The sequence below is a fragment of the Astyanax mexicanus genome, chromosome 19 (genome assembly GCF_023375975.1).
Source record: "Astyanax mexicanus isolate ESR-SI-001 chromosome 19, AstMex3_surface, whole genome shotgun sequence".
Classification (NCBI taxonomy): domain Eukaryota; kingdom Metazoa; phylum Chordata; class Actinopteri; order Characiformes; family Acestrorhamphidae; genus Astyanax; species Astyanax mexicanus.
Window position 1 is genome coordinate 42212549 of NC_064426.1, and position 26320 is coordinate 42238868.

At 37.0% G+C, this 26320-nt stretch overlaps 1 protein-coding gene and 2 long non-coding RNA genes across 3 annotated transcripts in view; 1 reads left to right on the forward strand and 2 right to left on the reverse strand.

The window, feature by feature from the left end:
* LOC103030423 (ethanolamine-phosphate cytidylyltransferase) overlaps positions 1-23095 on the forward strand; it is a 49855-nt gene extending 26760 nt beyond the window's left edge. Inside the window, exons 4-13 of the mRNA XM_049468139.1 lie at positions 877-943; positions 1181-1265; positions 1406-1447; positions 4531-4669; positions 5985-6067; positions 9953-10030; positions 10490-10555; positions 10811-10876; positions 11070-11158; positions 18738-23095. Of these exons, the coding sequence (XP_049324096.1) occupies positions 877-943; positions 1181-1265; positions 1406-1447; positions 4531-4669; positions 5985-6067; positions 9953-10030; positions 10490-10555; positions 10811-10876; positions 11070-11158; positions 18738-18852 (830 nt within the window). The 3' untranslated portion in view covers positions 18853-23095. The remainder of the gene's footprint in view (positions 1-876; positions 944-1180; positions 1266-1405; positions 1448-4530; positions 4670-5984; positions 6068-9952; positions 10031-10489; positions 10556-10810; positions 10877-11069; positions 11159-18737) is intronic.
* On the reverse strand, positions 7331-9255 carry LOC125784466 (uncharacterized). The gene is made up of 3 exons (XR_007427279.1): positions 9168-9255; positions 7527-7571; positions 7331-7393 (listed from the first exon to the last, which is right to left on the reverse strand). It is a non-coding gene; the product is annotated as an uncharacterized LOC125784466 (long non-coding RNA).
* On the reverse strand, positions 14398-18727 carry LOC125784465 (uncharacterized). The gene is made up of 3 exons (XR_007427278.1): positions 18286-18727; positions 14531-14566; positions 14398-14450 (listed from the first exon to the last, which is right to left on the reverse strand). It is a non-coding gene; the product is annotated as an uncharacterized LOC125784465 (long non-coding RNA).
* Positions 23096-26320: the final 3225 nt, after the last annotated feature.

Sequence of the window (26320 nt, forward strand, 5' to 3'; positions counted from 1 at the left end):
TAGCTTTTATTTTCTCTGTCATGTCAATCCCTGTTTCTGTAAATGCTCGTAAAAAACTGACTTTAGGATAAAAAGGTCAGTCAGTCTGAAAAAGACCATCAAAAATGTTACGATGATGAAACTGGCTCTCATTAGGACCGCCCCAGGAAAGGAACAGCAAGAGTTGTCTCTGTTGTACTGCAACTTTCTACATGATTCCTTCATAGTCTGGATCACTTTTCTATTCATTTACAATGTATGGAAAAAAAAAACCTTAAAAATGAAAAAAAAAAAAAAAAAATAGAGTTTCTTTTGATTTTACCAAATATAAAACCTCTGGAATATAATCAAGAGGAAGATGGATGATCACAAACCATCAAACCACCAAACTGAACTGCTTGAATTTTTGCACCAGGAGTAAAGCAGTATAAAGTTATCCAAAAGCAGTGTGTAAGACTGGTGGAGGAGAACATGATGCCAAGATGCATGAAAACTGTGATTAAAAACGAACCAGGATTATTCCACCAAATATTGATTATTTCTGAACTCTTAAAACTTTATGAATATGAACTTGTTTTCTTTGCACTATTTGAGATCTGAAAGCTCTGCATCTTTTTCTCATTTTCTGTAAATAAATGCTCTAAATGAGAATATTTTTATTTGTAATTTGGGAGAAATGTTGTCTGTAGTTTATAGAATAAAACAACAATGTTCATTTTACTCAAACATAAACCTATAAATAGCAAAATCAGAGAAACTGATTCAGAACCCTTTTTTATTTATATATATATATATATATATATATATATATATATATATATATATATATATATATATATATATGTATATATGGAGGCTTTATATGTTTTAAAATGTATTTTTCCTGTGCATTATCAGATGACATCACTCTGACCGTGGATGGGAAGGACACATATGAAGAGGTGAAAAAGTCAGGCAGATACAGGTAAGATCTTTAACAATAAAGCTAAAAATACAGCATTTCTAAACTGTATAATATTTAGTAAAGGTATTATATTTCTGTATTTGTATTTCATTTACAAGCTGATAGTAAATCAGCAAACTCGAATGTTCACTTATTGACCAACAAGTTGAGAATGAGAATGGCATTGCACTGGCATTATTCAGCTTGATGGTTGTGTATTTATGTTAATGAGTGTGTTTGCTATTGGCTCTGTTTCAGGGAGTGTAAGAGAACTCAGGGCGTGTCCACCACAGACCTGGTCGGCCGGATGCTCCTAATGACCAAAGCTCATCACAGCAACATAGTGAGCGTCTGATTTTTCTCTGAGCTGCATTACAGCGTTATTCACTGTTATACACTGTTATAAACTGTTATTAACTGTTAATAACTGTTATTCGCTGTTTGCTGTAATGAATAATCACTCGTAACTCTTGTCTCTCTCAGGGCAATTCAGAATATCAGCAACACACAGACAACTTTGGGAGGGTAAGTGTGTAATAGTATACTCCCTATACTATCCTATACTACCCTATTATCTCTATACTATCCTATACTACCCTATACTCCATATACTACTATACTATTATCCATATACTACTTTATAATACACTATACTACACTTTTCTACACTATACTTTCTATAGTACCTTATTTTTACCCTATACTTCATATACTATTCCTATAAACCAGGGGTGTCCAAACTTTTTTTGTTGGGGGCCAGAAGGAGAAATATATTTGAAGTCACGGGCCACAGACTCTGTAATAAAACAAATAATGAAATATACCACTTTAAATAACACATTTTTCCTGATTACTATCATTTTCATTTACTATCTTTATCTATCTTTGACAGTGTCGTGTAAACTAAGATTTTTCAAATTGATTTTTCATTTCATGATGTCTCTTAATATTAAACTCCTTAATTACAGCAACTTTTAGACTCTTTGGCCGTTTTTTTGGCGCTAAAACTGCGCAGCCTTTCCGCTTTTAAACTCTTTGGCCGTTTTTTTTGCGCTAAAACTGCGCAGCCTCTCCACTTTTAGACTCTTTGGCCCGTTTTTCTGCACTAGAAATGCACACCCTCTCCGCTTTTAGACTCTTTGGCCCGTTTTTCTGCGCTAGAAATGCGCACTCTCTCCGCTTTTAGACTCTTTGGCCCGTTTCTGACACCTAGCGTTCAAACTTTGAATCTCACATTATAAAAACCTGCTTAACAGCGGGCCAACTTTCATTCTATTTCTAAAATACCTCGCGGGATGCTCCAAAAAAGGAAACGGGCCACAAATGACCCGCGGTCCGTAGTTTGGACACCCCTGCTATACACCCTAAACTACCCTAAAATACCCTCTACCTCTATACAACCCTACACGCCATATACTGTCATATACTACTATTTGCGCTACCTTATCCAACAGCAGACTTTGTTATACTACCCTGTACTCAACATACTACTCTATAGTACCCTACACTCCCTATACTGTCTAATACTATTTTATACCATCTATACTACCTTAATGTACCATAGACATCAAATAGTACCCTATACATCCTATACTACTCTATAATATCCTATACAGTCCTGTACTGTCCTATACTACCATACACTGTATACTACCTTATTTTACCCTAGACTTCCTATACTACCCTATACTTCCCATACTGTCCAATACCACTCTATACTACTTTGTACAACCCTATACTCCTTTATGCTACTCTATTCTATCCTAGACTTCATATACTGCTTAAACTATTCTATACTACCCTATATTCCCTATACTACTCTCTATTCCCTATACTACTTTATACTACCCTATACTTTATATACTACTCTATACTATCCTATACAACCCTAGACTGCCTGTACTGTCCTATACTACACTGTATACTACCTTACTTTATCCTAGACATCCTATACTATCCTACTGTTTAACCCTTTACTACCCTATAGTCCCTATACTACACTATACTACCCTGTACAACCCTTATATACTCCTTTATACAACCCTATTATATCCTGGACGTAATATACCAGTACTATGCTATACTCCCTAAACTACTCTATACTAACCTCTACTTTATATACTACCCTTTATACTACCCTATAATCCCTATACTACCTTATACTACCCTATGCACTAGGGGTGGGCGATATGGCTCTAAAATAATATCACGATATTTCAGGGTATTTTTGGATAACGATATATTTGGCGATATAGGAAAAGAGAAAAATAATTCATTCATTTCAGGAATATAGTATAAAAGTATAACAGAATAATCATAATGTGGCAAAATAAATAATATAGCATAAAATAATATTGCAGAATATTTAGTGCATGCATATAAACTGCAAACTAAAACAATTATACAATAAATACACCTAAAGCTTCACAGTAAATAATAGACTACTTTTAATACAGAACAGCCCTATTATCACGATATGGATTTTTAATATCATGATATTTCTGTGTCACGATATATTGCATACGATATAATATTGCCCACCCCTACTATTCACACTATACGTTTTTGGGAATGCTCTGACTTTTCTACATTGTTCTAGTGGAAAAAAATATTTGTGTGATATTCTGCTGTAGCCTACTGTTTATTTCTACCCACATATTCTCGTTTTTCCCTCATCCCTCTATCCGTCAGCTCCTCTCTCACAGGCTGGTGCCAGGTTGGCAGACACTGTGGGTTTATAGTGGTGAGGGTCTGTAATCAGCGGGCTGGTCACAGTGAGGAGAACACTGCTGTTGCCGGGTTTGGAGCTGAGCGATGTTCTGAAACTCAGAGAGTTTAGTTGCGTAAGACTCATTTATTAGTGTATTAGTTACACTCTGAGAGAGGAGAAAGGCATGCTGGGAGAGCTGGGCTGTTGGGGACGTTTTCCCAGAGGATTCGCTCCAAACAGGAACAGTCTTTTGACCTTTGGGTGGCATTTTAGGGTATTTTAAATTACCTAATTACTGTTGTACTGTGTAGAAATCGCACTACACTGGGGCTGCACGATATATTGTTAAGGCATCGTCATGCCGATTAGTGCATGCTCAATAATCACATCACAGGACGTGTGATGTCACTTAAGGTAATTAAATCAAACACGTCATGTTGCAATGCTTTGATTCTTGACACAAGAAGTAGATACACAGCGCTGTCTCTGTGTCTGTGTGAGTGACAGGCTGCTGCTGCCTGAGAAGCACGAGGGGGAGGAGCAGATATTTCCAGTTACAGCTGAATTTGTGCTTTTAATCCCAGAAAAACACTCCTATTTACCTTTTAAAAAGCCATTTAAATGTCTGATTAAAGGGCCCGATTACTGTTGTTTTGCTGTTTTTCTCGGGATTTGAGAGCTCAGTGCTGACTCAGCTCTTGATTGGTCCAGACACGAGACAGCAAGCGGGTGGGGGCGGGGCAGGTGACGTCACAGGCCCTGTATTGGTTAATATAACGATATATATCGTTGAAAAATTTGCAATGTAACATTTTTTCAATATCGTGCAGCCGTACTCTACAGGCTTTTTAAAAACATTGCTTTAAAATGTGTTTCTGGACTTGATGTGTTGTTTCAGGGGCCGAAGGGACACAGTCCGTGGACGGGGGTGTCTCAGTTTCTGCAGACCTCTCAAAAAATCATCCAGTTCGCCTCGGGGAAAGAGCCGCAGCCTGGAGATACCATCATATACGTGGCTGGAGCCTTCGACCTCTTCCGTATCCTTATATAGATCAACATTTACACACACCTAGATATTATAAACCCTATGATTTATTACATATGATATATATTCATAAAGAAAACCAGAATATCTTTTATATTTTAGCTATTTTGCACATCTCTGCTGGATTTTCTCAGTCTGCTTTATAAGGTAGAGTCACCTGGAATTCAGGCTTTCAGTTAACAGCTGTGCTGAACTCATCAAGAGTTAATTACTTGAATTTCTTGTCTCTTAATAAAGTGTTTGAGAGCATCAGTTAAAGTAAAGTATTGAAGAGGTAGAGTTACATGTATACAGTGAATAGTAAATATTTGAGTAATGTTCTTAAAGTTCTCCTCAATTTCGCACAACCAATTACCCAACCTACTCACTAGGACTCCCCCTATCACTAGTAATGCTCCAACACACAGGAGGGTTAAGAAGACCAGCACACGCCTCCTCTGATACATGTGAAGTCAGACTCCGCCTCTTTTTGAGCTGCTGCTGATGCTGTAGCATTGCTGAGTAGCATCACAGCGCTAACCCTGGGAGGAAAGCAGCGCAGCGACTCGGTTCTGATACATCAGCTCACAGATGCAGCCTTGTGCTGATCCACATCACCCTAGGAGTGATGAAGGGAAAGAGCGCCATCTACTGTACTGTACCAACCCAGAGAGAAACAGCAAGGCATATTTTGCTCTCTCTGAATGCCGGCAGCTGATGGCGTGCTGCATGACCGGGATTCAAACCTGTGATCTCCCACACATGGCAGTGGCAGTGGAACCACTCAACTCAACCAGGTAAAGAAAAGTACGAAAAAAAAGACACTTTAAGAAATGAAGGCCAGTCAATCTGAAAGTAAATTTCAAGAACTTTAAAAATATCCTCAAGTGCAGTCCCAAAAAAATGTAGATCATTAGATCATTAGGTGAAATTTCATACATATTTGTTTGGTTTTTGTTTGTCCGTTTGTTTTCTTTCTGTTTTATTTTTTGTCCCCTTTTTGCCTTTTATGATGGGGGGGGGGGGGTATGATGGTATAGTGATAAAACTGGCTCTCATCAGGACCGGCCCTGGAAAGGAAGAGTAAGAGTTTCCTCTGTTGTACAGGATAAGTTTACCTAAATGCTAACTTTTAAGTTACTACATGATTCCTTATGTGTTCCTTCATAGTCTGATAGATCACTTCACTATTCATTTACTATGTAGGGAAAAAAACTAAAACATTGAATGAGAAGGAGTGTCCAAACATTTGACTGGTTCTGTATGTAGTTCACTATATAGTGAGTAAAGAGGTATTTGGGATGAAGCCTTGACCTCATGTTCTGCAGATATTGGTCATGTGGATTTCTTGGAGGCGGTGTACAAGCTCTCTGATAAGCCATATGTAATTGTTGGGCTACATTTTGATCAGGTAAGACGATCAATATATGAAGAGTTTGATTCCAAAACGCGATAAACGCCATTTAAAAAAAAATGAGTTAGAGCCAGAATCAGAATGTTATGTGAACACTTGAAAAGCCAATATTCAATTTTCATCAAAACGCCACATCCGCCGTGTAATACTGCCCTGCTTTCTCTCTTTCTTTCCAAAACGCAACAAACGCCAGTCTTGTTTTCCCGCAGAACGCCACATCTCCACTCATCCAATCACAGGGCAGCATTCCACGAGCTATCTAATGTAAACATCATAGCACGCGCCCTATGAGATTATTATGCATTTTTATTGTATTGTATAAGTGCAAAGATTGACGTGCACTCACTACAGATTCATACCTATAGTGGAGCCATGTTTGGTGCTGTATAGAACTTTTTTTTAATTAAAGATTCATGTGCGAAATGAACTTGGACCTGACTTTCTGATCATTATTCAGGGTGTATATAACCACTGTCCAATGAAAAACAAGTATCGATTTTTAGTTTAATACATCATTTGAACAGACAAACTGTCTCTTACTCTGTGCTAAAATTTCTTGATGAACGGCCAATAGAAATACTTCAAAATGACCTGAAATAAACTCTTTTTACATTGATTTCCATTGAAGTTCCATAAGAAGGTTTTTTCTCTTTCCTGTAAAGTTGCTATTTTTTATAGATACTTGTTTTTCATTGGACAGTGATGATATGTAAAAAATTATGAGGCGTTTGATGAGGTGGAAATCCCAAAATATGTGTTTTAATTTTTATATATATGTGTTAATATAATTATATTTATATATATAAATTATATAATAATTTATATATATATATATATATATATATATATATATATATATATATATATATATATATATATATATGTGTGTGTGTGTGTGTGTGTTAATATAATATAATTTATATATAATGTGTTAATTATATATATGTGTTTTCTCCATGGTTTAACTGCATGTTCAAATAATTAATATTTATGATAAAAAAAGGCTCCTGTTACTGGCACTCATTCCTGTTACTGGCCCTCACTCCTGTTACTGGCACTCACTCCTGTTACTGGAGCTCACTCCTGTTACTGGCACTCACTCCTGTTACTGGCACTCACTCCTGTTACTGGAGCTCACTCCTGTTACTGGAGCTCACTCCTGTTACTGGCACTCATTCATGTTACTGGAGCTGACTCCTGTTACTTGCACTCATTCCTGTTACTGGACCTCACTCCTGTTACTGGACCTCACTCCTGTTACTGGCACTCATTCCTGTTACTGGAGCTCACTCCTGTTACTGGCACTCATTCCTGTTACTGGAGCTCATTCCTGTTACTGGCACTCATTCCTGTTACTGGAGCTCACTCGTCTTACTGGAGCTCACTCCTGTTACTGGCACTCATTCCTGTTACTGTAGCTCACTCCTGTTACTGGAGCTCACTCCTGTTACTGGACCTCACTCCTGTTACTGGCACTCATTCCTGTTACTGGAGCTCACTCCTGTTACTGGCACTCATTCCTGTTACTGGAGCTCATTCCTGTTACTGGCACTCATTCCTGTTACTGGAGCTCACTGGTCTTACTGGAGCTCACTCCTGTTACTGGCACTCATTCCTGTTACTGTAGCTCACTCCTGTTACTGGAGCTCACTCATGTTACTGGAACTCACTCCTGTTACTGGAGCTCACTCCTGTTACTGGAGCTCACTCCTGTTACTGACACTCACTCCTGTTACTGAAGCTCACTCCTGTTACTGGAGATCACTCCTGTTACTGGCACTCATTCCTGTTACTGGAGCTCACTCCTCTTACTGGAGCTCACTCCTGTTACTGGTGCTCATTCCTGTTACTGGAGCTCACTCCTGTTACTGGCACTCATTCCTGTTATTGGCCCTCACTCCTGTTACTGGAGCTCACTCCTGTTACTGGCACTCATTCCTGTTACTGAAGCTCACTCCTGTTACTGACACTCACTCCTGTTACTGGAGCTCACTCCTGTTACTGGCACTCATTCCTGTTACTGGAGCTCACTCCTGTTACTGGCACTCACTCCTGTTACTGGAGCTCACTCATGTTACTGGAACTCACTCCTGATACTGGAGCTCACTCCTGTTACTGGCACTCATTCCTGTTATTGGCCCTTACTCCTGTTACTGGCACTCACTCCTGTTACTGGCACGCATTCCTGTTACTGGAGCTCACTCCTGTTACTGGCACTCATTCATGTTATTGGCCCTTACTCCTGTTACTGGCACTCACTCCTGTTACTGGAACTCATTCCTGTTACTGGAGCTCACTCATGTTACTGGAACTCACTCCTGATACTGGAGCTCACTCCTGTTACTGGCACTCACTCCTGTTATTGGCCCTTACTCCTGTTACTGGCACTCACTCCTGTTACTGGCACTCATTCCTGTTACTGGAGCTCACTCCTGTTACTGGCACTCATTCATGTTACTGGCACTCATTCCTGTTACTGGAGCTCACTCCTGTTACTGGAGCTCACTTCTGTTACTGGAGCTCACTCCTGTTACTGGCACTCATTCCTGTTACTGGAGCTCACTCCTGTTACTGGAGCTCACTCATGTTACTGGAACTCACTCCTGTTACTGGAGCTCACTCCTGTTACTGGCACTCATTTCTGTTATTGGCCCTTACTCCTGTTACTGGCACTCACTCCTGTTATTGGAACTCATTCCTGTTACTGGAGCTCACTCCTGTTACTGGCACTCACTCCTGTTACTGGCACTCACTCCTGTTACTGGCCCTCACTCCTGTTACTGGCACTCACTCCTGTTACTGGAGCTCACTCCTGTTACTGGCACTCATTCCTGTTACTGGAGCTCACTCCTGTTACTGGCACTCACTCCTGTTACTGGCACTCACTCCTGTTACTGGCACTCACTCCTGTTACTGGAGCTCACTCTTGTTACTGGCACTCATTCCTGTTACTGGCCCTCACTCCTGTTAATGGCACTCACTCCTGTTACTGGAGCTCACTCCTGTTACTGGCACTCACTCCTGTTACTGGAGCTCACTCCTGTTACTGACACTCACTCCTGTTACTGGAGCTCACTCCTGTTACTGGAGCTCACACCTGTTACTGGCACTCATTCCTGTTACTGGAGCTCACTCCTGTTACTGGAGCTCACTCCTGTTACTGGCACTCATTCCTGTTACTGAAGCTCACTCCTGTTACTGACACTCACTCCTGTTACTGGAGCTCACTCCTGTTAATGGCACTCATTCCTGTTATTGGCACTCACTCCTGTTACTGGAGCTCACTCCTGTTACTGGCACTCACTCCTGTTACTGGAGGTCACTCCTGTTACTGGAACTCACTCCTGTTATTGGAGCTCACTCCTGTTACTGGCACTCATTCATGTTACTGGAACTCATTCCTGTTACTGGAGCTCACTCCTGTTACTGGAGCTCACTTCTGTTACTGGAACTCATTCCTGTTACTGGAGCTCATTCCTGTTACTGGAGCTCACTCCTGTTACTGGCACTCACTCCTGTTACTGGAGCTCACTCCTGTTACTGGCACTCATTCCTGTTACTGGCACTCATTCCTGTTACTGGAGCTCACTCCTGTTACTGGCATTCATTCCTGTTACTGGAGCTCACTCCTGTTACTGGAGCTCACTCCTGTTACTGGAGCTCACTCCTGTTACTGGCCCTCATTCCTGTAGCTTTTTGTGTTTTGAGCAACAGGAACGAAAGTAACAGGAATGAGTTTTTAGAAAAGAATTAGCAAAAAACATGAAAAATAGCATGAGGTCACTGAGCACATTCTAGTGATTTTTATTGGACAGCGACGATATTTGAAAATTCAGAGTTTGACGAGTCGTGAATTAAACAGCATGTTTTGTGTTGTTTTAGGAGGTGAATCGGTACAAAGGGAAGAATTATCCCATCATGAATGTCCACGAAAGAACACTCAGTGTTCTGGCCTGTAGGGTGAGTCTGATCTCTTTTTTTCTGGATTTATTATTTATGAAAAATAATAATAATTAAGATTCCACTTAAAAATGATGAGTTTCTTTGATTTTACCAAATTAAAAACCTCTGGAATATAATCAAGAGGAAGATGGATGATCACAAGCCATCAAACCACCAAACTGAACTGCTTGAATTTTTGCACCAGGAGTAAAGCAGCATAAAGTTATCCAAAAGCAGTGTGTAAGACTGGTGGAGGAAGAGAACATGATGCCAAGATGCTTGAAAAAAAAAACTGTGAACTGAAAGCTCTGCATCTTTTTTTGTTATTTCAGTCATTTCTCATTTGGAATTTGGGAGAAATGTTGTCTGTAGTTTATAGAATAAAACAACAATGTTCATTTTACATAAATAGCAGAATCAGAGAAACGGATTCAGAAACTGATATTATAATGGGTAATGTTCGTTTTTCTTTATCAGTATGTCTCAGAGGTGGTGATTGGAGCGCCGTACACTGTTTCAAAAGATTTGCTGGATCATTTCAAGGTATGAAGTGATTTATTTCTATCCCCTTTTACTTTAATGCTTTTACGGTAGAGTACTATGATAATATTTTATCATAAATTTAGTGATACTTTTATTTTTTGTGATATTTTTAAACTTTTCTGACCCCATATCGTGACCACTGTACTTAAATATTAATATAATAATATTTTCTTACAATATCGCCCAGCTTTAGCTCCACACTTATCATACACAGTACTGCTGCATATTAATATCTTTAATTTTTCTGCTCTGCAGGTGGATCTTGTTTGTCATGGGAAGACTGAGGTGTTTCCAGACAGAGATGGATCAGACCCATATACTGTAAGTACTGATCATAACCCACCTTTAAAAAACCTGACCTGTGTGTTTAATTCCTAAATTACTATAAAAACAGATAATATGTGATTACATTTTTTTGTAATGCAGAGTAGGATAATGTTATATAACGATAAGTATAAATTATTATTAGATGAAGAGATTATGGTTGTGTAACTGAGCGTGATGTGATGTGCAGGTACCCAGGAGGAAAGGGATTCTGCGGATCGTGGACAGCGGGAACAGCCTCACCACTGACGACATCGTACAGAGGATCATCAAAAACAGGTGAGGATATTTTTAGTTTTTAGCTTCACATGTGAGTAAAATTTACTCAGAGAACAGCAGCTCCTCTTTCGTTAAACAAACAAATGCTAAAAAATAATAATTTAGCTTAGCTAACGTTACTATCCTAGCCCTGTACAGCTCGTACAGTAAAAATGAACTTAAACCTGCCGTATTCCAGCTCTCGCCGCCAGTGTTGTGTCGATTTGTGCTGCCCATCGATACATGCTTCCTAAAGGCACTGCGTATGTGCTGACTATAATAAATCAGTTTTTTTTTGTTTGTGCATTAAACACCCTGGACTTACTGTCATTGCACAAAAGTGTAAATGTAAATTAATAATAATAATAATAATAATAATACATAAAATAATTAAGACAAAAGCAGTTTGTAATGACTTTTCATTGCCATAATAAGTTTACCACGATACAGTTATTATGCTATTCAAATATACTACCGCTACAACTACTGGGAATTAGGGGTGGGCGATATGGCCCTAAAATAATTTCACGATATTTCATGGTATTTTTGCGATAACGATATACTTGGCGATATGACAAAACATTAAATTAAAACATAAATACACTACAGATTTGTAACAAAAGTCAATTTTTCTGAAGTATTCTGTCTCTAGTAGATGTATAATGGAAAATGAGAACAGTGCAATTTTTCCTTTTGCTAAAAACAGCAAAAAAGTAGCACCCTGATGTGATAATTAGGGGTGGGTGATATGTCACGATATTTTTAATGATATGATATCGTTCACGATATTTAAAAAAGTTACGATATGGCACACCCCTACTGGGAATATGCTCTAATATTGTCCTTTTTTGTATTTTTACAGTTAAATATACACTAGGGTAGCACGATTCAAAGGGGTAGCACAATTGGACAGAACACCGGCTCTCTCCCACACTCCCTGCATTTTGTAAAGCCGTGCTCCTGTACGCAGCAGCGCTGGGCACTGAGGGAAAAGGGGCAGTGTGGGCCTGCCGCCACTGCTTAAAAAAATACTAACATTAGAGGAAACAGTGTGATATAACTTATATATAACAGTATATAATAAAATAAAAAAAGTCTTTGTTTGTGGTCTATGTATGCAACGACCAAACAATTTTCATTTATAATCGGTCAATAAAGAACGGAAAACAGTCCTTTATTGGATTGTGCGCTTTGAGTTTTAATATAAAAAAAAATAAAATCAGACATTTTTTAAATTATGTATTTGTACAAAACATGAAATCGCAAAAAACGTAAATAAATAAACCATACCTTTTTTATTTTTTCTAAAAGCAGAGGTTTGAAACAAAAGTTAAAGCAATTTAAAATGTCTAAGGTGCCAAAGTCATCCTGCTAACTAAGAACTTAATAAACATTAATAGTGTTAAATAGTAAAAGTATATTTCTACTGCTTTAATGTGAATTGCCAAAATTGCTTTAATTTTGCTTTTAGGAAAATTGAAACTTTTTTCTCTTTTTATTTTTGCAATTTCATATTTTGTATGAATACTTAATTTTTTAAAAAAAGGGCCTAATTTCATGTTTTTCAAAATGTTATTCTTCGTTTTCTGATTATAAGCTGAAATTGTTTGGCCTTTTAGTCTTTTTAACTTATTAAATCAGACACTAAAAGAGCTTTTTGCCATTTTTAGCCGAATAAATTACATTGCCAAATATTCAGTGTATTCCTAATGATAAAGCTACACTTTTTTTTAAAGTAATTTTTTTTATTTTAAAGCTGTGTTATGATAATGTTATGGAAGTAAAACAGTGTCAACAGATTTTGAATTTTAAAAGCACTTGAATATTTAGCACTGAATTATTTTACATTGTATTATTGCATGTGATTTTTTTTTTGCCTCTGAATTAAACACTTTAATTTTTCAGTATATCATTTTCACTTATTTTATTTAATGTAAAAAAATTCAAAAGCAAAAATTCAAGTTTTAAAAATTCAATTAAAATAAATTCAGGTTGCTCAAATTCGACTGCTAAAATACAACGCTCAAAATTCGCTGTAAACATCCGGGACACACAGGATGAGCAATCGATTCAGTCTTCAATCGAGCCAACAACCAGCCAATCACATCACGCTCCGAAGATCACGTGACAGGTAGCGCCTCAGTACAGCAGAGCCGCTCAACGCGAGTCACAGCCCCCTCCGCTGCTCCTCTCGAGAAGGTGAGTGTAAAACAGCTGAAAACAGGGCATTTACCTCACCACTGTGGCCATGTAATATCACTTAAACGGTGCAGAAATCCTCACTTTAACCACGGTTTGCTCTGTGGTTTGTAAACATATTAAATTAAGATAGATATCCAGATATACCTTGTTAAACTAACTAACTAAATAAATAAAGCTCCTCTGTTCATTTCAGAAAGAGCTTCAAACACGAACACTAGATCAATTATTTATAAATACAGCCAGACTGTGTGGAAGATAATTACTACTGTAGAATCTGAGATAGTAACTTAGTTAGCTAAATTATAGCTACCTATCTTGCTAGTTAGCTGTGGGACTGTGTGATTATAGACAAGATACTACCTAGTTAGCGGTTTGTTTAGCAATACCTTATTTACACTTTGCTGCAAAGTATGTTGCTTAGTGTACTGGCCACTGTCTAAATAAATATATTGAGCTATATTACACTTACTGTACCCCTCTCAGGCTGGTCCTCTCATTAAATAAAGGAGATTTATTACAGTTACTATATACCTCTCAGCCTCTCAGGCTGGTAACTAGGTCTAGATGTATGTGTGGGCATTATCTAATTTGTAATCAGTGCAATGTTTATTAGTGATGTCTTTTATACATTTTTATTTATATTTAGGTCATGTTAATAAATGAGAATCAAATATTGCAACCCATGAGAGAGTATTATTAGTAATATTTATTAAATGTTTTATGTTAATAATAATTATCACATTTTGTAAATGCTGTCGCTAAAAGTGAATCTGATGTTTTTATTTAAGGTGTAAAAGAAGTCAAAGAATACAAAGATCTGTCCATATTCTGAAGTCACCACTTGAAGATTTTATGCAGAATTATTTGGATTATGAAAAGGAACCACATTATTTGCAACAGCTTTTATTATTTATACAAACAAGATGAACATGATATGATGTGCCAGAATATAGAGAGGCTGCCTAAAACATACAAAAAAAAATACAGAACACATGTAAACAACTAAAGAAAAACAGAACATGGCACATGTAAATAAATCAAATAAACACAGCACAGACTGCATGAAATTGGATTTCTTTATTTGTTCTTTAAAAGTTTGGAGAAAGGAAACCTGTGGAATACAAAAGAAACTTGAAAAATTACTGCGTTTGATACATGAATATAATTAAACATTTTAAGAACATTACCTACCTTTTATTATCCTTTCTTTTTCTGCGAGAAAATATCCTGTTTAAGAAAATGAAGACAAGAAGTATGACTGTGTTAAACTTGGTGTTGTTTGGATTCAGTATTTACTTCATTTATATAAAACATTTTTGCAATTATTATTGCATTGGTTTTGGCACAAACCAATTACTAATGCATCTCAGAAAATCTGAAGATCATGAGAATATCATAATTTAACAGAAATTATACATTACACTACATGTAAAGTGACATATTCCAAATCATTTTTACCTGGCTAAAAGTTTATTAAACCAGAATTACTGTCCTAACCTTAACCCAGTTTACTAGAATATGTAGTTTAAACTTAAAATAAAAAAAGTTAAATGTGACCGTTTACTGAACGATATTAAACACAAATATATATTTTTCACTATTGAGATGCACTAGTAAACAGGACTAATCATGCTGTATTTTAATTACACAAGCATTTTAGGACTATTATTTACTGTTGATATCCTCAGTTAAAGCCTGAGTTGAATTGTTAACAAATTTATAAAATATATATTAAATATAAACATTAAAATCAATATCATAAAATAAATACTGGTCATATCTTAATTTATCTCTGTTAAATTAGTTAGTAAAGAGACAAAAAGCAATTCTAACGAGTTGTCCCCCTGTCACAAGGGGACGTAGGGCCCTCGCACAACAGCGCAAATCGTACCGGGCCAAACCGAGAAACCGGTAAAAGTAATTTTGAGGTCTTATTGAGTGTGCCAATTTTCAAGAGTTTTCTATCCTGTTAAACATGTGAAATATCCATTTAAAATACAGGTGGCGCTATGGCGCTGTTAAAATACATGTATTTGAAATTCTAATTGTACATCAAACAACAGCCTTAGATAAGCAGGCTGGTCAAATGGTCGAGTTTTTCTCCGTTATAACCTCCTCAAAACACCTGGCATTACCTAGGTTTTCACCTCCTGTTTTGATGTGGGATCTCAAAAATTCAACCATCTGCCATTTCGTCCTCGTTTGAGATATCGACTATTCCTTCACAATTTATCATCAGATATGTTCAATGTTTATTTTTACCAAATACCAAGAGAATTCATCAAATTTGCTAGGAGTAGTTTGACAATGTACACAAAAAATGTGTGTAAAATGCAGATATTTCAAAATGGCTGACTTCCTGTTGGGCGGAGTCAGTCCTACCAATGCTGAAAATGTGTGTAATGATGTCTTTTGTGTTTTTGCCAAGTTTCATGAATTTTCAATAATCTGTTTTCTGACCATGTCATGGTTTCACTTTGGTTTAGTGTTGCGTCTCTAGTGACTCAATTGCTCGCCATTGGGTCACCGTTTTACCGATCAACTAATCCTTTGGCAATTATCATCAAATATGTCTGTTGTTCATTTACAGCGAAATAAGAGGTAATCTGACAAAGACTTTAGGAGCAGTTTAAATGAGTTTGTGAAAAATTTGTAAAAATATTACAAATTCCAATATGGCCGACTTCCTGTTGGGTGGAGCTAATACAAGCCAATTGCAAATATGTGCAGGGTCATACTATCTACGATCCTACCAAAATTTGAGAAGATTAGACAAATTTTGACACATCCACAGCTAATTTATTAAACAAACGAATTAGGGGGCGCTGTAGAGTCTGCTAGCTATACATGAAAAAATTGTCAAAATATTTGTAAAGTGTTTTTAGGGCTTATGCAATCTGTCAATTTTCAAGAGGTTTTGAGCATTCCCGTAATGTCAAATATGCATTGAAACCTAGGTGGCGCTATAGAGCCAATGAAATACGCATACAAGAAATTTTAATTTCAGATGAAAGTACTGCTTAATTCAAGCAGGCCTGTAAATTTTCGAGAGTTTTCAACCTTTTTAACCTCCTCAAACACCTACTAACACCAGAATGTATTCACTTCCTGTTTTAATGGGGCATCTCAAGCAGTTCAACTGTCCACCATTTCGTCCTCGTTTAAGATATCGACTATTCCTTCGCAATTTATCATCAGGTTTGTTAGTAGTTTATTACAGACAAATATCAAGAGTATTCAACAAATTCCCTAGGAGGAGTTCGACAAAGTATGCAAAAAATGTGTGTAAAATGCACATATTTCAAAATGGCCGACTTCCTGTTGGGCGGAGTCAATCATTCCAATACTAAAAACGTGTCTTATGATGTCTCTTGTGTTTTTACCAAGATTCATGATTTTTCAATCATCTGTTTTATGACCGTGTCATGGTTTCACTTTTGTCTAGTGTTGCGTCTCCATTAAATTAATTGTCCGCCATTATGTCATCGTTTCAGCTATCGACTATTCCTTCGCAATTTATCACCATGTATGTCTGGAGCCTATCCATACCAAATTTAGAGGTAATATGACAAAGACTCTAGGAGGAGTTTGAATGAGTTCGTGAAAAATGTGTAAAAATTCCACAAACTTCAAAATGGCCGACTTCCTGTTGGGCGGAGCTAGTACAAGCCAAAGGGTAATATGTGCGGGATGATAGTTTCTATGTTGTTGCCAAAAATCGAGAATATTGGAGAAATTTTGAGACAGCTACAGCTAATTTAATGGCCTAAACAAAATAGGGGGCGCTGTAGAGTCCTCTAGCTACACATGAGAAAAACGACAAAATATTCCTAAATCATTTCAAAGACTTATTGAATCTGCCAATCATCAAGAGGCTGAGAGCTTTTCATAAATATGATATAAAATAGGTGGCGCTAGAGAGCTGATGAAAGACGAATTTACGAAATTCCAACTTACGGTCAAAGTATGGCCTAACCTGAATAGCTCTGTAAAATTTTAGGAGTTTTCAAACATCCTAACCACTCCGAAACCCAGCGGGAAACTTTTTATTTTGCAACTTCCTGTCAAAATGGCCGACTTCCTGTTGGGCGGAGTCAAATAAAACCTAGTGATTCTTGTTGATTATGAGGAGGTCAATGAGCGTACCAAAGTTGGTGCACGTTGGACAAACTTCATCCCGGCCACTGCCAACGTTTGGGGGCGCTATAGAGCTCCTGAACAACGCCAAAGTCCAGCCTCTATGGAACTTTAAAATTTTCGCCGAGCTTGAGGCCTGTGCCAAAATGCGTGAGTTTTCGAGTATCGGAAATGCCTCAAAAATGGACGCAAAGAGGCAGAATAATAATAATAATAATAAACGGACCAAAAACAATAGGGCTTTGCACCTCCGGTGCAGGCTTCGCCTGCGCCTTCGGTGCTCGGGCCCTAATAAATCTCCTTTATTTAATGAGAGGACCGGCCTGAGAGGGGTACAGTAAGTGTAATATAGCTCAATATATTTATTTAGACAGTGGCCAGTACACTAAGCAACATACTTTGCAGCAAAGTGTAAATAAGGTATTGCTAAACAAACCGCTAACTAGGTAGTATCTTGTCTATAATCACACAGTCCCACAGCTAACTAGCAAGATAGGTAGCTATAATTTAGCTAACTAAGTTACTATCTCAGATTCTACAGTAGTAATTATCTTCCACACAGTCTGGCTGTATTTATAAATAATTGATCTAGTGTTCGTGTTTGAAGCGCTTTCTGAAATGAACAGAGGAGCTTTATTTATTTAGATAGTTAGTTTAACAAGGTATATCTGGATATCTATCTTAATTTAATATGTTTACAAACCACAGAGCAAACCCTGGTTAAAGTGAGGATTTCTACACCGTTTAAGTGATATTACATGGCCACAGTGGTGAGGTAAATGCCCTGTTTTCAGCTGTTTTACACTCACCTACTCGAGAGGAGCAGCGGAGGGGGCTGTGACTCGCGTTGAGCGGCTCTGAGCCGTGAGGCGCTACCTGTCACGTGATCTTCGGAGCGTGATGTGATTGGCTGGTTGTTGGCTCGATTGAAGACTGAATCGATTGCTCATCCTGTGTGTCCCGGATGTTTACAGCGAATTTTGAGCGTTGTATTTTAGCAGTCGAATTTGAGCAACCTGAATTTATTTTAATTGAATTTTTAAAACTTGAATTTTTGCTTTTGAATTTTTTTACATTAAAATAAAATAAGTGAAAATGATATACTGAAAAATTAAAGTGTTTAATTCAGAGGCAAAAAAAATCACATGCAATAATTCAATGTAAAATAATTCAGTGCTAATTATTCAAGTGCTTTTAAAATTCAAAATCTGTTGACACTGTTTTACTTCCATATAATGTCCCCCTCTGTTGTTTCTACCAGGCTTCTGTTCCAGGCCAGGAACCAGAAGAAGGAGGCTAAAGAGATGGCGGTGATTCAGGCTATGAAGCGTCGAGAGGAGGAGAAGGCTAAAGAGAGAGCGCAGGCGGTGCTGTAGCTCGACGCTCGCTAACGGGAGCTAACCACTGATCTGAGACTGTCGGGAAAAGAAAAACCTCATGCAAGTCCTCTTCGCAGTTCACCTTTCTCTCCAACGTGTCCTTAAACACTCTCCGTGATGCTGGAGCAAAAACCGCTACGATACCGTACGCCAGAACCACCAGCAGCTGTGACCAACTAACCTTTAGCCCTGCCGAATCCTGTGTAGCCTAGCCTAGCCTAGCCTAGCCTCGCTAGGGGTCCTGACCACAGGCTCTCCATCTTTATCATTCAGTAGCGCCGTGAATGTCGATTAGGTCGTTAGCGACGAGTGCTAGCAAGCACTGTGCATTGATCAACTGATCACACTGGGTTTTACAGCAACGCTTTACAGCTACGTTCAGACTGCCAGCATGAATCTGATTTATTAGATTGTACCCAGATACGTCAGCAATCTGTACAGATACCACAGCAACCTATACACAGATAGCACAGCAACCCATACACAGATATCACAGAAACCTAACCATACACAGATACCACAGCAACCCATACACAGATACCACATTAACCCATACACATATACCACATTAACCCATACACAGATATCACAGCAACCCAACCATACACAGATACCACAGCAACCCATACACATATACCACATTAACCCATACACAGATATCACAGCAACCCAACCATACACAGATACCACATCAACCCATACACATATACCACATTAACCCATACACAGATATCACAGAAACCTAACCATACACAGATACCACATTAACCCATACACAGATACCACATTAACCCATACACATATACCACATTAACCCATACACAGATATCACAGCAACCCAACCATACACAGATACCACAGCAACCCATACACATATACCACATTAACCCATACACAGATATCACAGCAACCCAACCATACACAGATACCACATCAACCCATACACAGATACCACATTAACCCATACACATATACCACATTAACCCATACACAGATATCACAGCAACCCAACCATACACAGATACCACTGCAACCCATACACAGATACCACATTAACCCATACACAGATACCACATTAACCCATACACAGATACCACATCAACCCATACACAGATACCACATCAACCCATACACAGATACCACATTAACCCATACACAGATATCACAGCAACCCAACCATACACAGATACCACAGCAACCCATACACAGATACCACATTAACCCATACACAGATATCACAGAAACCCAACCATACAGATGCCACAGCAACCCATGCAAATACCACAGTAAAACCCGCAGATACCACAGCAACCCAACCATACACAGATACCACAGCAACCCATACACAGATACCACAGCAACCCATACAGATATGCAAATCCGATATGATCTCTTGCAAGTAATAGTGTAGGCAGTCTCAACATCTAAACAGATCTGATCCAAGAAACAAATCTGATTCGCCGGCAGTCTGAACGTAGACCAACGAGACTTAAGTGAATTATTGTCTTCTAGTCAGGTCTGTCAATCATCTCACTGGACTGAGTTAATTAGAGAAAGGAAGAGAGTGAAGGAAAGGAGGAATGGAGGACAGGAGGACTGTCCATAGGGTTCGTCCACCTCAAGACCTCAGTCGCTCTCGCGGCTCTCAGGACTCCGGGAGTCGCTCTCGCGCACCGACGGCTACAGATACAGCTCACACTCCGGACCTGTCCTCACACCACTTACCGTGATTTTATGTATTGTGTAAATATGTATTGTATGTAACATGACTGATCTCTATATCTACAGTATATATAACGAGTTAAAGGAGCGATGCTGGTAGGACTTTTATTCTGTGTATGAACCTCTGTAACGAAGTTTAGATTGTTATTTAAATGAGGAGAGTGCATTTTAGAGTTAGTAGTGTCCAATAACATTTGAGGAAATGACTTTTTAATCACAGCTCTTCTAATGGCACAATGGACGTGATGCCGGCGGGTCAGGGACGGGTCTCAGGATGGCGCTGGTGTTAGCATTGTCTTTATCTGTCTTACTTATTGAAATGTCTCTACCAGAAGATTCCTTTGCCTTTTCCCAGGTACTAATGGCCTAATGGTCTTAATGGTCTTAATGGTTTTACAGTTAATTTCTCTAAATTGCATCAGAATTACATTTCACAAAACTGTTTGTCTCTTGTGCACATTTTTAAAAAACGCCCAATTTTCTCCCAAATTTTGCTGAGCCAATTAACCCAACCCCTAAACTAGGACCTCCCCTATTAATAGTGATGTTTCTTAAGGCCAATTTATACTTCTGCGTCAAACACCATACACCATAGCATAACCAAAAGTATAAGCGCTAGCAGCTGCGTAGGGCGCTCGCACAGGAAAATAATGAACTATAATTAACAATAATGAAAAAAATTAATTAATAAAATGTTTGTTTAAATTCTCCCTTGTCTCTCTGTCTGCCCGTTTTTGGTCTCCACATCTCCTTGTTTTTTCCTGACCGTGTCCCAATTCATTAGCCGGGGCAGCGATAGTGTATTGGAGCGCGACCCTGACGACACGGGTTTGATCTCTTTTTTTTTTTATTCCTTTCTTCTTGGGTTTACCTGCTTTGAGACCAACTGTTCTACAATTTGGTTCAACAACCCTCTGGGCTGGAGAGCTACTAGTCTGTATTCACTATAAATGAATAAATGCTAGCAGCTGCGCCATAAGCAATGCGCTAACTCGATGCAGAAGTATAAATGCTAGCAGCTGCGTATGATGTTTGCACAGGCTAATATGAACAAAAAATCTGAAATTACCCCTAAAAAGCATAAAGTTAAAGGTGACACACACTGTTTTTTTTAGTTTTTTACCATTTTAGAGCTAGAAACTAAAAGGAGTACCTTGCAAAAAGTAGGGGAACCTAAGCAGATTCAATTAATCAACAGTTTTTACAGAGGTCTCAGACTTTAAAGGAGAAATCTGGTGTGAAATGGACTTGTTGTATGTTAAAACACAATAACAAGTACAAACTTTAGTCAAATAGACCACCTCCGTTCACCCCGAGCTTTTCAATATACAGCGTTTATTAAGGCCAAGTATAACCTTTCCTATTAATAGTGATGTTTCTTAAGGCCAATTTATACTTCTGCGTTAAACACCATAGCATAACCAAAAGTATAAATGCTAGCAACTGCGTAGGGCGCTCGCACAGGCTACACCATAGACCAGGGGTCAGCAATAGACGCGCTCGGGCCAGATGTTGGCCGCAAGCATAAAACATCTGGCCCGTGAGGTTGTTTAAACTATAATAAACAAAAATAATGAAAAAAAAAAAATTATAAAAAGCTTCTCTGGCGAGCTTTTGTTTACATGTCTCCCCTGTTCCACCTGTTCTTGGGCTCCCGATCTCCTTATAAGGGCGTTTGTTTTTTCCAGGCCCTGTCCCAATTCACCAGCTGGGGCAGCGATAGTGTATTGGACCACGACCCTGACGGCACGGGTTCGATCCTGCGTGAGGAGCGATGTGTTTTTTGTTTTTGTTTTTTTTTTAATTCCTTTCTTCTTGGGTTTACCTGCTTTGAGATCAACTGTTTTACAATTTGGTTCAACAACCCTCTGGGCTGGAGAGCTACTAGTCTGTATAAATGGATAAATGCTAGTAGCTGCGTAGGGCGCTCGCACAGGCTACGGCATAAGCAATGCGCTAACTTGATGCAGGAGTATAAATTGGCCTTTACACTATGAAGGTAAAGTCAGACTCCGCCTCTTTTTCAACTGCCACCAAACACAGGAAAGCGCTGCATCCCCTGCTCTGATACGTCAGATAACAGATGCCTGGGAATAGAGGGTTCATTTACAGTGGCATGCAAAATTTGAGCACCCCGGTCAAAATACTGTTATTATAAACAAAAAAAGACGAAATTATCTCTAAAAAGCATAAAGTTAAAGGTGAAACACACTGTTTTTTAGTTTTGTACCTTATTGTTGTTAGTAAAGGCCAAGAGATTCAGATTTTAAAGCTTTTTAATTACCCAGACTGCTCTAATCAATCAAACAGATCTGTTGTTGGCTTTTCTACCCTGTTAAATATCAGTGTGTGAACAGGCTAATCCTGATAGCCCTGTTAAAGATAAAGAGATAAAAGGAGCTTCTGCCTGAAGAGTGTGTTCATTAAACTGTCCCATTAAACTTCTTTTATGTCCTTGTATATAAAAATATTGTAAAAACTGATTGTTCCAATATATGATTGTCAATAACTTCAAAAACAGCTGTGTTTTGTCTTTTTTCTCTTCTGTGATTCTGCATTTATTCATCTACAAGATTCATATACAGCTCTGGAAAAAAATAATTAGAATGCACTTAAAAATGATGCGTTTCTTTAATTGTACCAAATTTTTCCAAAACTCTTTTATATAATCAAGAGGAAGATGGATGATCACAAACCATCAAACCACCAAACTGAACTGCTTGAATTTTTGCACCAGGAGTAAAGCAGCATAAAGTTATCCAAAAGCAGTGTGTAAGACTGGTGGAGGAGAACATGATGCCAAGATGCATGAAAAAAAAACTGTGATTAAAAACCAATCAGGGTTATTCCACCAAATATTGATTATTTCTGAACTCTTAAAACTTTATGAATATGAACTTGTTTTCTTTGCATTATTTGAGGTCTGAAAGCTCTGCATCTTTTTTGTTATTTCAGTCATTTCTCATTTTCTGTAAATAAATGCTCTAAATGAGAATATTTTTATTTGGAATTTGGGAGAAATGTTGTCTGTAGTTTATAGAATAAAACAACAATGTTCATTTTACTCAAACATAAACCTATAAATAGCAAAATCAGAGAAACTGATTCAGAAACTGATCTCTTGATTTGTTTCCAGAGCTATATTTTTTGGAAGTTAATTTTTAATTTTTGGAAGTTTGAGACTTAAATTAACAAAATGTTTTAGTGTTTTTCAAAAGTTGTAAGAATTATTTATGACCTAACTTGTCATTGTATTGGACGTAGATATGCCATTTTACATTATATTAACGAAAATTTCATAATAAATGAGTAAATAAGATACAGCTCTGGAAAAAATGAAGAGAGCACTTCAGTTTCTCTGATTTTGCTATTTATAGGTTTATGTTTGAGTAAAATGAACATTGTTGTTTTATTCTATAAACTATAAAGTTTTAAGAGTTCAGAAATAATTTTGGTGGAATAACCCTGGTTTTTAATCACAGTTTTTTTTTCATGCATCTTGGCATCATGTTCTCCTCCACCAGTCTTACACACTGCTTTTGGATAACTTTATGCTGCTTTACTCCTGGTGCAAAAATTCAAGCAGTTCAGTTTGGTGGTTTGATGGTTTGTGATCATCCATCTTCCTCTTGATTATATTCCAGAGGTTATAATTTGGTAAAATAAAAAGAAATTCATAATTTTTAAATGGTCTCTTTTTTTTCCCAGAGCTGTATATAAAGAAATCAACTGTAACCAGAATAATTTTACCAAAATCTGTTTATAGATCCTCACACACAACCATTATCACAATATGGCTCAAAACACAATCACTTAAAAACGGCAAGAATTCTCACAAAGTGCAAAACAAATAATAAGCGGTCGGCAAAAAGAAGCACACAGATCGTTTATCATTGGCTCGTTTTACACAAATAAAACAATGGCACAAATAGTGCGGCAAGAATTGAGCTGAGATGAGTAGAATTATGAGGTTTGGAGAAGGCCTGTCACCATAATTAATTTTTATTTTATTTTATTGGACAATATAAAAATCCTGGAAATAATAGCATTTTAAGACAATATATTTTGCAGACATTGCAGTAGCATAACAATGCATTTAAAGAGAATCTTAAGAGCTTGATTAAGAGAAATTAATTCTATAATAAAGGTAGATTAGGAGGAGTAAATCAAACAAATGTGAAACAAATATTAGACTTTCTCATTCATTTATAGAGGGTAATGAATATTAACTGGGGATTTTGATTTAGTTTTATGCTTTTAAATAAAATATATAATAGTTTTAGTCCCAATTTAGTTAACTAGAGTTGACCTAAAACTTTTCTAAAAAAATAAAAATAAAATAAAATATTTAGTTTTAGTCTTTTGACTAAAATGTATAATAGTTTTAACCACATTTTAGTGTTTTGGTTATTATTAGTTTTAGTCTAGTTTTATTTAACTAGATTTGACCTAAAACTTTTCTATTTTTTTTTTATATAAATTTGATTTAGTTTTAGTCTTTTGACTAAAATGTATAATAGTTTTAATCACATTTTATTTGTTTGGTCATTATTAGTTTTAGTCTCGTTTTAGTTATCTAGATTTGACCTAAAACTTAAACAAATAATAATAATAATACATTTGATTTAGTTTTAGTCTTTTGACTAAAATGTATAATAGTTTTAATCACAGTTCAGTTTTTTGGTTATTATTAGTTTTAGTCTAGTTTTAGTTAAATAGATTTGACCTAAAACCTTTCTAAAAATGGATTTAGTTTTAGTCTTTTGACTAAAATGTATAATAGTTTTAATCACATTTTTAATCACAGTTTTAGTCTAATGAATTTTAGCTGGTGTCCTTGAGCACAGTGAAACTGATCTAATTGCATAATTAGATGCCACATACAGGACTGTTTGTGAGGAATTTTCTATATTTTTTGCAAAGATTTGACCTAAAACTTCAACAAAATTAAAAATAAAAAAATGAGATCAGGAGAACCAAATCAAACAAATGTGAAACAAATATTAGGCTCACTATTTATTTGTAAAGATCCGGTTTTACGTATCTGTGACAGTTTTAATTTTTACATATTATTTTGGTAGTTTCATTTTAGTTTTAGTCTTTTGACTAAAATGTATACTAGTTTTAATCACATTTTAGTCTTTTGGTATAAAAAAACATGAAACAAGAGAAATTAATATTGAAATATTGATCCGGTATTACGTATATGTGACAGTTTTAATTTTGACAGTTGATTTTGTTAGTTTAATTTTAGTTTCAGTCTTAGTCTTTTGACTAAAATGTATACTAGTTTTAGTCACACTTTAGTCTTTTGGTATAAAAAAACATGAAACAAGAGAAATTAATATTGGAATATTGATGGTATATATCTGTGGCAGTTTTAATATTGACAGGTGATTTTGGTAGTTTAATTTTAGTTTTAGTCTAATTAATATTAGAGAAATTAATGTTGGAATATTGGTGAAGTCAATAAAACAAAAAAAAATACATCTCATTCATGTTAATGGGAACTTTTTCTTGTTAAGTAAATATGGACAATGTTGAGGACAGCACAAAAGATTAAGGTTATATCCGTAATTTTTACTATAATTCTAATTAAAAGCTAATTATTGTGACAGGCCTAGTTTGGAGTCTTTGGAGTGATGAACTCTGAACATTATTACATAAAGAAATGAAAACTTTAAATTTAAAAACTTCAACAAAAGCTTCAACAAAACCGCTAATCTTCATATTCAGTGTTCGG